Source organism: Dendrobates tinctorius, unplaced genomic scaffold (genome assembly GCF_039654945.1).
Source record: "Dendrobates tinctorius isolate UK_male_01 unplaced genomic scaffold, ASM3965494v1 ptg000014l, whole genome shotgun sequence".
Taxonomy (NCBI): domain Eukaryota; kingdom Metazoa; phylum Chordata; class Amphibia; order Anura; family Dendrobatidae; genus Dendrobates; species Dendrobates tinctorius.
The window spans coordinates 27,935,763-27,950,971 of NW_027361682.1; the positions used below are offsets into that span (position 1 = coordinate 27,935,763).

General features: G+C 43.1%; 1 protein-coding gene across 3 annotated transcripts in view; it reads right to left on the reverse strand.

The window, feature by feature from the left end:
• Positions 1-5,087: 5,087 nt before the first annotated feature.
• Positions 5,088-15,209, reverse strand: part of SDK2 (sidekick cell adhesion molecule 2) — a 920,082-nt gene continuing 909,960 nt past the window's right edge. For all 3 annotated transcript variants that reach the window (XM_073560296.1, XM_073560306.1, XM_073560313.1), the window contains one exon: positions 5,088-5,951. In XM_073560296.1, the coding sequence (XP_073416397.1) occupies positions 5,601-5,951 (351 nt within the window). In that variant the 3' untranslated portion in view covers positions 5,088-5,600. The remainder of the gene's footprint in view (positions 5,952-15,209) is intronic.

A 15,209-nucleotide genomic window follows, 5' to 3' on the forward strand; every position in this document is an offset into this window, starting at 1 on the left:
TCAGAGGTTTTATTCCCCGCCCCTGAGGATCCTTAAGCCATTCGGCAGAGCTGGAGATGACTTGTCATTGACACTCCGTATCCAAGAAGGTGGGAACTTTCAGATTCTAAAGAGTCAAGAGGGTGGATTTTACTAATTTACCCTTGATTAGTGACTATGTAAATTAAAGAGGAACCCATCCCCAAGTACTGCTGCGAAAATTCCCAATCAATGCTGAATCAGTGTGACTATTAATCCACACTAACTGCATAGTTCCTCAGAAGCTTATTTCTACCCCTCCCCTGAGGACACGCAACCATTCGGAAGAGCTGGAGTTGAGCCTGTCACTAACACTCTGCAGCCCAGAAGGTGGGAACTTCCTAGTTCTTAAGAGTCAAAAGGGTGAGGGTTACCAATTTACCCTCGTCTGATGAACCTGTCCCCAAGTAATGCTCCAAAAACACTGGAACAATGTTGAGTGAGTGGGAACATCAGTCAGTACTAACTACACAGCTTCTCAGAAGTTTATTTATTCCCCTCCCCTGAGGAACCTTTAAGCCACTCAGTAGAGCTGGAGAAGAGTCATCCACAGCCCAAGAGGTGGGAACTTCCTTGTTCTAAAGCATCAAAAAGGCGGGGCTTACTAATTTATTCTTGATTGGTGACCATTTATTACAAGAAATTGCACTATGTTCACCTTTGAACATAGTTCCCTTTAAATGGGAGCCAGCAGAACTTGTGATAACTAATATTAATTTCGTAATCGTAGAAATTTGGTGAAGATTGTGCATACACGTGGACGTCCTTTCTGATACAGTCCATGCCCTTTACATAAAGGGATCAATTAGCTTATGATGAATCAGGTGTAGATCTGCAAATCTAATCTCTTCAGAGAGGAAAAGGATTTGATCTCTAGCACAACTCATTGGATGTAGCAGTCCTAAACGTCAATATAGACACTTTAACGAGCCTTACCAAATTACTTGGGATAATAAGCCAAACAAGAAACTCCATTTGCAGACTCGTGTTTCAGGGTATTTACCCCTCTGCAGTGCAAATAAAGGAGATTTTATATGGCTAGATGAGAGGCCTCTGATTGGGGTCTAAGGAGTAATGTTTCTCCTTATGGAGAGTGACGTGCTGGTCATGCCAGTGTAAGGAGACTTATAGGCCATGCAATGTCCTATAATGTCCATGCAAACTATGAGTTTGGTTAAGTGAGAGACTTCTAGTTTGTGGTCTAAGAGGGAACACATAGATCATAATAAATGTTGATAAATAAATATTTTTTACCTGCAGCAGAACAAAAAGAAAATAAAAAAAGTTGTGTATAAGGCCAAGTTTATGCATACGATGCTACAACAAAACCCTACAAGGAGGACAAGAACTAGTAGTGTAAAGCTAGCCACACGCATTAGATGAAAGTTCGGCCAAACCCTATTATTTCGCAGGGACATGCCTACTATCTAATGTGTATGAAGGTGCCTTAAATCTCCCCTGATGGAAGATATCTGGAGTAAAAAAAAAAAAGGATTGAGCATATTATGTTTCAACATGCCCATTCGTTTGTCATTACTGGAGCTTGAGGGGAGTCTTTTTGTTAGTGTGAAAACTTCTGTTGATGTGGTTGTACTTTTTCATCATCTTACTGCAGGGACCTGACTATTATTGTCCCACCTTTAGAGGGATTTTTTTCTTAAATAATGAATTTTTTAGCTTCTGATAAAATAACTTGGGTCTTATCACCTTCCAATAACATGAATGTTTGGCTTTGATTAATATTCTTGTTGCTTCATTGAAGGATCAAGAAATTGCCACACATCCTTGGCGAAAAGGCGAGTATGACCCCAAAAAAAGGTACTGATTGACCTATCCTCTGATTGAGAGTGGCAGGTGCTGCCCATAGATCCAACATAAACAAAAAATTTAAATATTTGGGCAACCTAAATCTACAACCATGAAGTGGCGGAAATCACGATGAAACTAAGGAGCTGGGTGAGTAAAAGGCATCATATTCACTATTCATACATCAGCTCATCAGGCCTGTCCCGGGGGTGAGAGCGGTGGCGATCTGTGCAAAGGGTGAGCGCAGGGGCGGCCTGTGCAGGGGGTGAGCGCAGGGGCGGCCTGTGCTGGGGGTGAGCGCAGGGGCGGCCTGTGCTGGGGGTGAGCGCAGGGGCGGCCTGTGCTGGGGGTGAGGACAGGGACATTCTGTGCAAAGGGTGAGCGCAGGGGCGGACTGTGCACGGGGTTAGCGTAGGGACGACATGTGCAGGGCGTGAGCACAGGGACAGCCTGTGCAAGGGGAGTGAGTACAGGGGCTGCCTATGCAAGGGGTGAGTGCGGGGGCGGCCTGTGCAGGTGGGGAGCATAGGGGCGTCCTAAAACTGGAAGCTTTGCTTTATTTTCCTGCTGGGCATTTACGGTGCTGGGGGATAAGAGCACGAGGCTTGTATTTCTGAAAATAATATGATCTACAATGGATGATCAGGGCTCACCGTGCCGACTCAGCAAACATGTCAACCCAATCCATACATTTGGCATATTCAACTTTTTCCCTAATTTTTCAATTTTAATTATTGGCCTCTGTCAAGACCCAAAATTCTGTCCTGCCCACAGTTCGCCATTTGAGAACTCTCTGTAATACTGTCCTGCAAGTTTGTGACGGAGAGTAAAAGGAGATCAGTAAGGTCCAGTTGCAAAGGTTCATTAAATGCCCCAGACCAGCACCAACAACCAAAAGCAACAACGCCCTGATTCATCATTTTTTTAACTTATTTTTTTTTACCCAAGTCTACTTTCTTTTGCCTTATGGCATTAGTTGCCATTTTTTTGTGCCAAATTCCTCAAAACAATTTGCTGCAGAGTCAAAATTGATCTTTTTTTCGGTCTTACAACTGTTTTTGTGACTTTTTATTGCTAAAAATTGCAAGTCTTTGCAAAAATTGAATCAAAATACTAGCGTACTCCAAAATACACTCTGGGCGGTGGAGGAACTGGAGTGGAGTTGCGCCAAATTTTGCAACTTTTTAAAAAGTCGCACATGAAGAATCAGCTGCAAACAGTTGAAATAGAAAAGCTTTGCCTACAAAGTGGGGAAAAAAGCCCAAAACAGGGGAGCACATAGAAAATAGACTTAAAAAAGGCACAAATAGAATAATGAATTGGGTGCAAACCCCCCAAAAAGTCACAAAACTAGACAAAAAGGAGGCTCAAAAGTGATGATGAATCGGGTCCCAAGTTTTTTGTATTTGCAAGACCAGCATTTATAATTATTTTTTTTTCTCTTCCTACTAGGGCTCATTCTAGGATGATTTTTTTTCTCACTTGTCATCCGTGTACAATCTGTTTTCTTTCCAGCAGCTACTAATTATTTACAGGACCATTTACAGTTTCCTGTTACAGAATTGCAATGCAACCATAAAAATCAGGTGCTATACTGTGTCTCCGTGTGGCATCTGGATGAGTCACATCTGATTTATGGAAACCAGGACCTGCTGACATTTTTTTTTTTACACATAGATTCGATCAGTGAAAAAAATCACTAATCTGCAGTGCCCATTAAATTATATTGGTTCGATTGATGTCCATTTCCAATAAATAGGAAAAGGCAAAAAAAAATCAAAGATGGTTACTGTGTATTTTGATGCGGACACCAGCAGAAAGAACACACAACATTTATTTTACGTTTGAACACGGCCTAAAGGGGTTGTCTTGTATATGACATTTATCACCTATCCACAAGATTAGATGATAAACATATGACTGGTGAAACCCCGACCAATCCTAAAGAGAAGGGCCTGAAAGACCTTGTAGAAACAGCGCTGTAGTGAGCATGTGCGACCACCACTATAGACTGTGTGGGGAGCAGTGGTCGCACATGCTCAGTACCGCTCCAGTCACACAAAAGACTACGGGATCAGTAGTCAGACCCCCAGAGATTATCCTCATCGCCTCTACTCTGGGCAGATGATACTGTATGTTGTTCATGGGACAATCCCTTTACGATACAAGGTCTATGATTTGTCACACATGGTAGGTGGCACTATCACAGTGCAAGTCACATTATATGCATATTATCACACCGCCATCTCTCCATATTCCATATATAGGGTTAAAGAACCAGTATAACTCTAGAATCTCTAGGACTGATGTAATGATTACTAGGTCCGTCAAAGCTTTCATCCTTGTATTATATAGTTTCACCCACTCACAACCCAAACCCTATAATCACCACAATCTCCAAATAATATAGTTAAATTAGATGCAATTCCACAATCAAGGCAGCTGTCAAACTTTTGGGTTAAAGTAAAGCTCCGGCTTTAACCGTCTTCTAGAAGATGGCATTAACATAGTAACATAGTTTTGAAGGCTGATGGAAGACGTTATGTCCATCTAGTTCAGCCTATTTTTAGTGCAGCTGTTCTGCATTGTTGATCCTGGGGAAGGCAAAAAAACCCACAGAGTAGAAGCCAATTTTCTCCATAGGGAAAAAAATTCCTTCCCCTAAGCTGGGTCAATCATCTACCTATCATTGGTAGAGATCACCTTCTACCATGGAAACTCTGTTGATAGAACCGGCCCTGCCAAGGAGGTATACATGACGGTGGAGAGAACATCCCACTAATGACTTGTCAGAGTCCTCTCTGCTAGTAAGTAGGAGCATACTCAATGGAGACGGTGACTCTTGTAATAGGGCTAGCTTACGACCTCCTATTGGGAGCGACGTCGGTCTGGACCATCACCACCCCTATTCTTTTCTCCCTTGGAGAAAGCATTGAAGTATCTGTAGAGGGTGAGGTGGAACGGTGTCCACCCCTTTCCATGGGCCCAAAGTGACTGCAGAGGCGGCCAGTACTGTATTTATACCCTTTTCTAGTATCAAATATGCATATGTACAAATAGCTGCAAATCCTGGGAGGAATCCAGCTAGGAGCTTAGGATTTATATTAAAAATGGTAGCAATATCCAAGACATCGATCCAGAGGACACATGTCCGATACATTGGGACTACAGCGAGTATGATACCGGTGGCATTTGATGTAATTTCCTGCTCCTTTCATATATGAAGGCCATCACCTACCAATGATTGTACCCTGGTTGGTAGCTACAAGTTGCTATAAATGTTTTATTGTTTCGCCTTCTCACACATTAATACGTTGAGTATTAGTCCTGTTGCCACCTTGGCTCCAGTTATGGCATATTTATACCAACGTCACGTCCTCATGGCATCTGTAATATTCCATATCGTCCACAATCCAATGGTAAGAACCCAAGGGGGTGAGCATGGTCCTCAAGTGAATCCGCAGTCCAGAGGCGAAACGTTTGCTATATATGAGGATGCTCCGAAGCTCCTGAAAGAGGCAAGGTTTCCTTGGTTCATTGCATCCAGCTTTTTTGTGTGGTTTTTTTTGCACCCAAAACCTTTGGAATAGTATACATCACTGAAGCAGCAAAATGATCTCAATTCGCAACTGATTGTCTCCAGAAGTCTCTTCCCTCTTCGTATCTTATATATGTATATGCATATATACACACACATACCTTTTTTATATATAATATATATTTATCTGCTTCTTGAAATTCAAAGAAAGAATGGTAAAACGCTGCAAGGTTTGTCATCAAACAAAGGAGGAAAACCCAGCAATTGGGGCGCGGGATGTTGGGGCGAGACTGCTCGGGGGCCGGTATAGGGGGTTTTGCTGGGTTGGAAGGCTCGGAGGCTGCTGAGGGGTTGGAGTCCGGCTGGGTTTGGGTCTATATAGGCTGCCTTGTTGACTGCTGTTGCTGTTGGGTATGATACAGTGTTCAGAGTCCTCGGGCTCGTCTGTATAACTGTAGGCATGTGCCCTGGAGATGCCTTTCTGCTGACGTCGCCAGGAGTTGTAATAAGTGGGGTCACTGATGTAATGGTTGACAAAGGAGTGGGTTTTCTGCTGGTTCTGATCCACTTCATATTCACTGTCGCTCCCCTGCATCAAATACAAAGCAAAAGTAAAAACAGATTAACATTTTGGATACCAAACTTTGCTTTACCATACACTTTGTGGACAAACGTATCTGTCCCCTCCACTTTACACTACAGCAGCTTTTCTGACCTCCCATTCTACATACATAGACATTATTATGGGGTCAGCCCCTCTGCTGATATTTTATTTTTCTGGGAAGACCTTCTACAAGATTTTGGAGGCGTCTGAGGGAATTTTTGATCCTTCATCCAGAAGAGCATTTCTGATGTTGGATGGGGGCTGAAGTTCAGACTTTGTGTGGCCGGTCATGTTCTCCCCAGCAAACTCCTCAACCATGTCTGTACAGACCTTATGGACTGGGCACAGTCATGGGGACCAGAAAAGGGCCTTCCACAAACTGCGCCCTCAAAGATGGAAGAATACACAATGTCTTCTGCTGAAGTTTTCCCTTTACTGGAACTAAAGAGCCGAGGTCGACCCCTCCAGCCTATAGCATTATCCTCCTCCACCAAACTGAAGCCTATGCTTTTTACTGAACCCATACGCCACTCTGACAGAATTTGTGCATGCCTCTCGGGAAGGTTTTTTTTAGTGACCAATGGGGTTTTTCAGGACCGGGACCTCCACAGATCTGCTTGCAATTAAAAGAGAAAGCAAAGAATAACTAAACCTTTATCACTTTTTTGTATAAGATTTCTAGTCACTGAAACTAAGGGGCTGAGGCTGACCCCTAACAAACAAGCCTATGGACATTATCCTCCTCCACCAAATCCTACAGTGGACACAAAGCAATCAGGCAGGTAACGTCCTCCTGGCATTCACCAAAATCAAATTCGTCCATGAGATGCCAGACAGAGAAGTGTGATCCATCATTGCTCAGAACACATTTCCTCCAGAGTCCAGCGGTGGCGACTTTACACCACTCCATCCGATGCTCGGCATTGTGTTTGGTGATGTAAGGCTGCATGTAGCTGCTCGGGCATGAAGCTCCTGGCGGGGGCGCAGCGTTTGTGCTGATTTTAACACCAGAGGAGGTCAGAACTCTGCAGTTATGGGGTCAGCAGAGCATTGATGACATCCATTATGACCACATGCAGCTTTTTTCAGACTCCTGAATGTGAAATCTAACTTGTCGTGGGTTTACTGACATGCTCAGCGTGAACGGGACCGGGAATATCTGGAATGAACATGGGCGATAAGAATAATCACAAGAGTGATCCACAGAGAAGATACGGGGTCACCACCCCGGGCACTCGTTCTGCTGCTCGGACGCTGCCAATCAAGGATTTAACCCTGTGGAAGAGATTCTGTAAGCTGCTGCTGCCTATTTGTCTTGGAGAAGGTGCGGTTTGCTTACCTTGTACAGAATAGTGGTGTTCCCATAGTAATGGCATTTTACGCTGTCAGTTCTGACAGGCGGCCAACTGTGCCCGCTCTTATAGATCTAATTCATCATGTGACCAGTGCCCTGTCAGGAGTATGACATTTTAACGAGTAGATAAAAACTGGGATTTTCTGGCAGATTTTCTCCTCTTGTAATTGATCAAACTAGAGAGTGTTAATTGCATAACTAGTAATAGGATTTCCAGCCATGGATACGCCTGCATGGCTATGACACAGCGCTTTGTGTAGCAGGGTCATTTTGTATATAAATGACCTATTAAAGGGGTTATTCCCATCTTCAGAAATGGACATTGTCGGATAGTGCTTGTAATAGCAAACACTTTTGCAGTTTACTGTTTTCAGCTGTTCATGAGATATTAACGTTTCTTTTGTTTACGGCTTGTTGCCTCGGAGACCGACCATTGCTGATAGACAGCAGAACATGCACAGTATGTACATTATATATTTTTTTTATTGAGCTTGTAAGTGCTGTTTTGAAGCTGGCCAGGATCTCTGGAGAGTGCTTTTACCTCCTAATCCCAGCCAGCTTCAGCACAGTGCTTACAATCAGTGGTCGGTCTCCTAGGCCAGGGTTCCCCAACTCCAGTCCTCAAGGCCCACCAACAGATCATGTTTTCAGGATTTCCTTAGTATTGCTCTGGTGATAATTGCTTCACCTGTGCAATACTAAGGAAATCCTGAAAACATGACCTGTTGGTGGGCCTTGTGGACTGGAGTTGGGGAACTCTGGCCTAGGCAACCAGCTGTAAACAAAAGGAAAGTGGTAAATTGCAAAAGTGCTTGTTTTTACAAGCCAATCTGACAAAATCCATCTATGAAGATGAATATAACCCTTTAAGGAATTCTGAGTTCAATGAGGGTGGGAAGTTTACTAACCAACTACTGACCCATGGTGAAAAACGTTAAATGCATGTCCAAAAAGGGTTGATCACCCCTGAATATATTCACATCTGTCTGGTTTAATCATCATTGTAGCTGGAACTATGTTACTGTCCTGCTCCTCCCAAGAATTATGTTTTTAGGCAGCAGAAGGTCTAATAGATGCCCTCAAGAATAAAAAGGGTGGAGGACAACTGGAAGCCTCACCTCCAATATTGCTAGATCACTGCTGTGTAGCGATCAGAGGTCAGACTATACTATCGTAATCTTTGCCAGCAATGCATGATGAGTGCCAGAGTTCCCTTCTTGATCAAATTCACTTTGGACCTGGGATTCAGAGTTCACCGTCCTGGAGCCTCACAGTGGGGGAAAAATGGCAGATTTCAGGGTAAGATAACTAGCAATGGACTTGAGAATTTTGACTCACTAAGTAGTCCACAATAAATGATGGTGGACCATGACATGCGAAGGTGGTTGGGCACAGGCACCATAGTATAAACTGTTTGAGTCCAATGTGTGTCTCCGCAGAAAAGTACACGGACCCACAGCAATGAAGCATGATGTGACTAGTCCTGGTTTATTAGCGTACAGCGAGATCCTGAATATTAGGGGTCACACCTGCAGGTGCAATGCGAGAAACTCACGTCTAAACACCCGGCACTACCACCGGCGGTTCGGACTGGAGTGTTCAGCTGCATAGAAAAACATGCAACCGCTCACTCCGGTCCCGAGTGCCAGCGGCAGTGCCGGGTATTGAGGTGCGAGACTCGTGTGAGTTTCTCGCATTGCACTCACAAGTGTGACCCCGGCCTTAGTTGACTTTTCTCATATATGTGCAGGTCCAAAAAATTTGGCAATAAATGAGTAATATGATGGTTCAGAGTCCAAAGGTTCAAAGATCCGATCCAACACGAAGGTGAGGCATATGTCAACGTGTTTCAAGGTTTTCAAACGTCTTCATCAGGACCGAAACGCAACAAACCTTTTAGTGCAATACATGAATAAACGTCTGAAAGGTCATGGGAGCAGCGTAAAAGCGTCAGGAGACCTGTCAAGTTCCCTTTAAAGGTAACATGTCCTGCTGAAATTGGTATCTGATATGCAGGTAGGATGACAGAGTTGATCAGAATGATGTTCATTCTTGTAAGAAAAGTTTCAGTAAAACTTGCATTTTATTTATTTTAATCCTTGGTATTTGAATGGACATGAGTCCAATGGGTGGTCCTATCAGCTGTCAATCACCAGTAGGACCGCCCACTGGACTGATGGAAACAAACTCTGGGGATTTCACTGAATAATTTACAAAACCGAAAGAGAAAGAAATGAACTGGAGTATAAGTTGGTATAAATGCAATGTGTAGGAGCATGTTCACAATGGCCATTAAACAGACAAAACCTAATATAGGCATAAAATGAACATATACCCTGCTGTAAGGAAGTAAAAATCAATAGTGCATGTAAATAACATGGGGTACTTGATAAACACTTTTTTTTATCAAAAAAAGCATAATACTCCTCCCACCGCGACAAGGTGTACCCCAATTGGTACGGTCCTAACCTCTGGCTATGGTGTGGCCTCCCATTTTTTGAGCTGGGCATTACGCTTATAGCGCTTCCCATGGCTTGGTGTTGATAGTTGGGCCTCAGTCTTGCTCGGGCCTTGTTCACAATGACATCACTACGACACATGGTAAGGTTTTACTACTAGAGGTTAGGACCGTCCCGATTGGGTACACCTGGGCAATGGTATTATTTTCATAGTCTGGCGAAACATACAGTATAGAGATCACCATAACAAAAAATGAAATGTGGGGCCCCAGTGGCGGCCTACACGGGTGAGCAAAGGGTCATAAACATCACAGCATTTTGACACAGCCTGTCAGAAGGTCATACGGCGGGTAAGTAAATAATTGTCAGTAAATTCCGCACAGACACCTGGATTTACAGGTAAAGAGCAATCATTGTGTTTTACGAGACAACCCAAGACAAAATAATTCCTGAGCAGCAATGAATGGGTTAAAGTCAACCTTGGTGGATTAGTAGATGTTGTTTTTTCTATTTTTTTCTCTCCTCCAGCGCCCCAGAGAAATATTCCCGTGAAGGCTGCTTGCAGACAGCAGATTTTCTCTATTTCCTGGGTCAGTTTTTTTTTGCTTATTGTCTGCGGAGTATCTAAGGTCTAGACACACCCTGTACAACGTGCGGCCATGCCTGGGAAAGAAACTCCCTGTAACCTCAAAAGATTGCCTTTCATGGTGACAATCGCGGGCATTGTGTCGTTGCTGAAATCAATATGTCCTATCTGGAGCAGCGTGTTCTGTATATGCCTATCTGGCTCATGATAGCCCCATTATCTAACCTCAAGCCCACAGAAAGCGATAAGACAATGCAGAATTGTCATCATTAATAAAGGCGGTATGATATGTATATGACATGGCTGTATGGGTGTAGGAGCCGGTAGGATGCACCATGCAAAGTAAGGCCAAATCACGGTCATAGAGAGGAATATGTTGACTGGAATGATGTATACAGCTTGGAGTAACATGAACCCCTGAGGAAGCCACCTCTTATGGCGAAACGCATGGGATCCTCACTCCCAAATTATGCCTTTTCTATGAGTCAATTCCCCCGAGAGACTATGCATAAGACACTTTATTGCCATTTTTACTGATTTTATATTCTTTTGATACTTTATTATTTATATATCATCTGTACATGTGAATTGCAAGGCTCTTCATTATTGTATATCATTTGTCATCACTCTAGGGGTAGCGACAATTTATACCCATTTTAGATATTTATTATATTTACATGGCTCTATTGGTTATTATGCCTGCCATATTGTTGGTTTCCCAGGGCCAGACTTTGGCCCAGGAAGCAGATTCTGTTGCAAAGTACACATTTTTAAATGCTTTTTTTTCTTGTCCTCTCTAGATTTTTAGGTTTGCTATATAATAAAGATTTACAATGTTTTTCAGACTTTAGGTGTAAAGAATTGGAGGGGTGAATATCACAAATTTTAACACCATACGGTAGAATAGGAGATAATAGATTTATTATTAGTGTTCTCTGCAATATGTGTACGGTACACATAAAGCTTTATAGTACACACATTATATACTTGCAGCAATGTTGTGTATATGTGTGCGCTGCAGAATGTACAGTACATGCACACTCAGATCTGCTACACACTCACACAGCTGAGCTACATCATCAACATATACACAGCTCAGCACACAACACACACAGCTCAGCTAGATCATCAGAACACATGCACACAGATCAGCTACATAACACATTCAACTTGGCTATGTCATCATCAAAGCACACACACTGGGTTCTCCTTGGACTGACCCCTCCCCCCTTAAAACATCCGTATATGGTTAAATGGGAGTTTCTTCTGGGAATGACGTTGTCTCCCCAATGCTGGCAGAATATATGGGAACAGGCGTCCAAATCCTCTATATGCACCCTTTATAAGGAAAACCAATTTTGATGTTTTGGCACACACTCCAAAAGCTCCTTCAATGACTGAACCACCAGCTCCCAAATATTTGCTGGTGTTGTTGCTCAGCAGCGGGTTCTCAGTTCCACATTTTCTGTTCTTGCCTTGGGTTGACTGGATTTTGGGAAAAGGTAAAAACATTACTACAAAAGGTTCTATATGTGGAGGTTGAGCTGGACCCTGCTATATACCTACTAAATGTTTCCCTTTAGAGGGATGGGGTAGAATTCGTCCAGACTGCTGTTACATCTGTTGGCGGCAGCTAGATGTTTGATTGCCCTTATTTGGAGACAGACTAGTCCCCCTCTTATTAGAAGGTTTTGGATAGAATAGCTGACATGCGCAGTTTGGACAGATTTGAGACTGTCTGGGCTCCCTGGGACTATTTTAGGGCCCAAAACAAAACTTAGGAGCATGTTGGTTTTTGAACAGGTTTCTTCTTCCCTTTCCCTTCCCTATGTGTGTCTCGTTTTATTTCGTATTGTGGTTTTAAAAATTTTTTTAATATGAGTATGGGGATGGAGTCATCTTAACTTGGCATCATTTAGAACTGCTGTTGCACTTTGTCTTTTTCTGATCTAATGCACAATATGTTTTGATGCCACTGGGGGAAATATCTTCTAAGAGTTCATTCTAATTGTACTCCACTCTTTCTGACCCTCTAATTTGTAAGCCAAATTGTGGTTGTTTTGTCTCATTTCTGATTGTAAAATTTTATAAAATTTAATAAAAATTAATTATTAACCCCTTCCTGACATCTGACGTACTATCCCGTCCATGGGACCCGGGCCCCTATACCCATGGACGGGATAGTACGTCATAGCGATCAGCGGCGTTCACGGGGGGAGCGCCGCTAATCGCGGCCGTGTGTCAGCTGATTATCACAGCTAACACCCGGAACTATGTGTCAGGGGCGGTCACGGACCGCCCCCGGCAAGTTAACCCCTGGCACGCTGCGATCAAACACAATTGCAGTGCTCCCTCCATGCTTCCCTGAGACCCCTGCAGCAGCGCGATGTGCAGCGCTGCTGCGGGGGCCTCCTTCCCTGCAGGTCCCTGGATCCTATATGGCGGCGGGGACCTTCGGGGCCTGCAGGGAGGCGGCTTCCCCACTGCCTCCAGAGCGCAAGCATGAGGAAGCCTTGTGCAGCGCCTGTGTCAGATCGCTGATCTGTCATAGCCCTGTGAGATGTGTTAGATCAGCGATCTGACACATGACAGTGATGTCCCCCCCTGGGACAATGTAATAAAGTAAAAAAAAAAGTGTAAAAATAATTTATAAAAAATCGCTAAATAAATAAAAAAAAAAATAAAAAAAATATTCCCTAATAAATTCATTTTTTGGAAGTAAAAAAACCCAAAACAATAAAAGTACACATATTTAGTATCGCCGCGTCCGTAACGACCCACCCTATAAAACTGTCCCATTAGTTAAACCCTTTAGCGAACCCCTTAAAAAATAAAAAACAAAGCAAAAAATAATGCTTTATCATACCGCCGAACAAAAAGTGCAATAACGCGTGATCAAAAAGATGGATATAAATAACCATGGTACCTATGAAAACGTCATCTTATCCCGCAAAAAACGAGCCGCAACACAGCATCATCAGCGAAAAAATAAAAAAGTTATAGGTCGCAGAATAAAGCGATGCAAAATAATTATTTTTTATATAAAATTGTTTTCGTTGCATAAAAGCGCTAAAACATAAAAAAAGACATAAATGAGGTATCGGTGTAACCGTACCGACCCGAAGAATAAAACCACTTTATCAATTTTACCGCACACGGAACGGTGTAAACGCACCACCCAAAAGAAATTCTTGAAATGCTGGTTTTTGTTCATTCTGCGTCCCAAAAATCGGAATAAAAAGCGATCAAAAAATGTCACGTGCCCGAAAATGGTATCAATAAAAACGGCAACTCGTCCTGCAAAAAATAAGACCTCACTTGACTCAGTGGGTCAAAATATGGAAAAATTATAGCTCTCAAAATGTGGTGATGCAAAAACTATTTTTACAATAAAAAGCATCTTTTAGCGTATGACAGCTGCTAAAAATAAAAACCCGCTAAAAATAGTAAATCAAACCCCCTGTTATCACCCCCTTAGTTAGGGAAAAATAATAAAATTAAAAAAAAAATGTATGTATTTCCATTTTCCCATTAGGGTTAGGGCTAGGGCTGAGATTAGGGTTGGAGTTAGAATTGGGGGGGGGTTTCTACTGTTTGGGCACATCAGGTGCTCTCCAAACGCAGCATGGCATCTGATCTCAAATCCAGCCAATTCTGCGTTGAAAAAGTCAAATGGTGCTCCTTCCCTTCCAAGCTCTGCCATGCGACCAAACAGTGTATTAGCCCCACATACATTTGGGGTCCAATTTCTCCTGTTACCCTTGGGAAAATAAAAATATTGGGGACTAAAAGATCATGTTTGTGGAAAAAATATGGTTTTTTTATTTTCACGTCCGGGCGTTATAAACTTCTGTGAAGCACTGGGGGGGGGGGGGGGGTTCAAAGTGCTCACGACACATCTAGATAAGTTTCTTAGGGGGTCTAGTTTCCAAAATGGGGTCACTTGTGGGGGGTTTCCACTGTTTAGGTACATCAGGGGCTCTCCAAAGGCAACATGACACCCGCAGACCATTCCATCAAAGTCTGCATTCCAACACGTCACTACTTCCCTTCCGAACCCCGATGTGTGCCCACTCAGTAGTTTTCTCCCACATATGGGGTATCAGCATACTCAGGACAAATTGGGCAACAACTTTTGGGGTCGAATTTTTCCTGTTAGTCTTGGGAAAATAAAAAAATTGGGGACTAAAAGATCATGTTTGTGGAAAAAATATGATTTTTTTTATTTTCACACCCGGGCGTTATAAACTTCTGTGAAGCCCTGGGAGGTTCAAAGTTCTCACCACACATCTAGATAAGTTCCTTGGGGGTCTAGTTTCCAAAATGGTGTCATTTGTTGGGGGTTTCCACTGTTTTGGCACATCAGGGGCTTTCCAAACGCGACATGGCATCCGATCTCAATTCCAGCCATAAAAGTCAAATGGCGCTGCTTCCCTTCCGAGCTCTGCCATACGCCCAAATAGTGGTTTACCCCCACATATGGGGTATCAGCATACTCGGGATAAATTGCACAATAACTTTTGGGGTCCTATTACCCTTGGAAAAATAAAAATTGAGGGTGGAAAGATCATTTTTGTGGAAAAAATATGATTTTTTAATTGTATGGCTGTACGTTATAACCTTCTGTGAAGCCCCTGTGGGTTCAAAGCTCTCACCACATATGTAGATAAGTTCCTTGGGGGGTCTAGTTTCCAAAATGGGGTCACTTGTGGGGGGTTTCCACTGTTTAGGCACGTCAGGGGCTCTCCAAACGTGACATGGCATCCGATCTGAATTCCAGCCAATTTTGCATTGAAAAAGTCAAACACCGCTCCTTTCCTTCTGAGCTCTGCCATGCGCCGAAG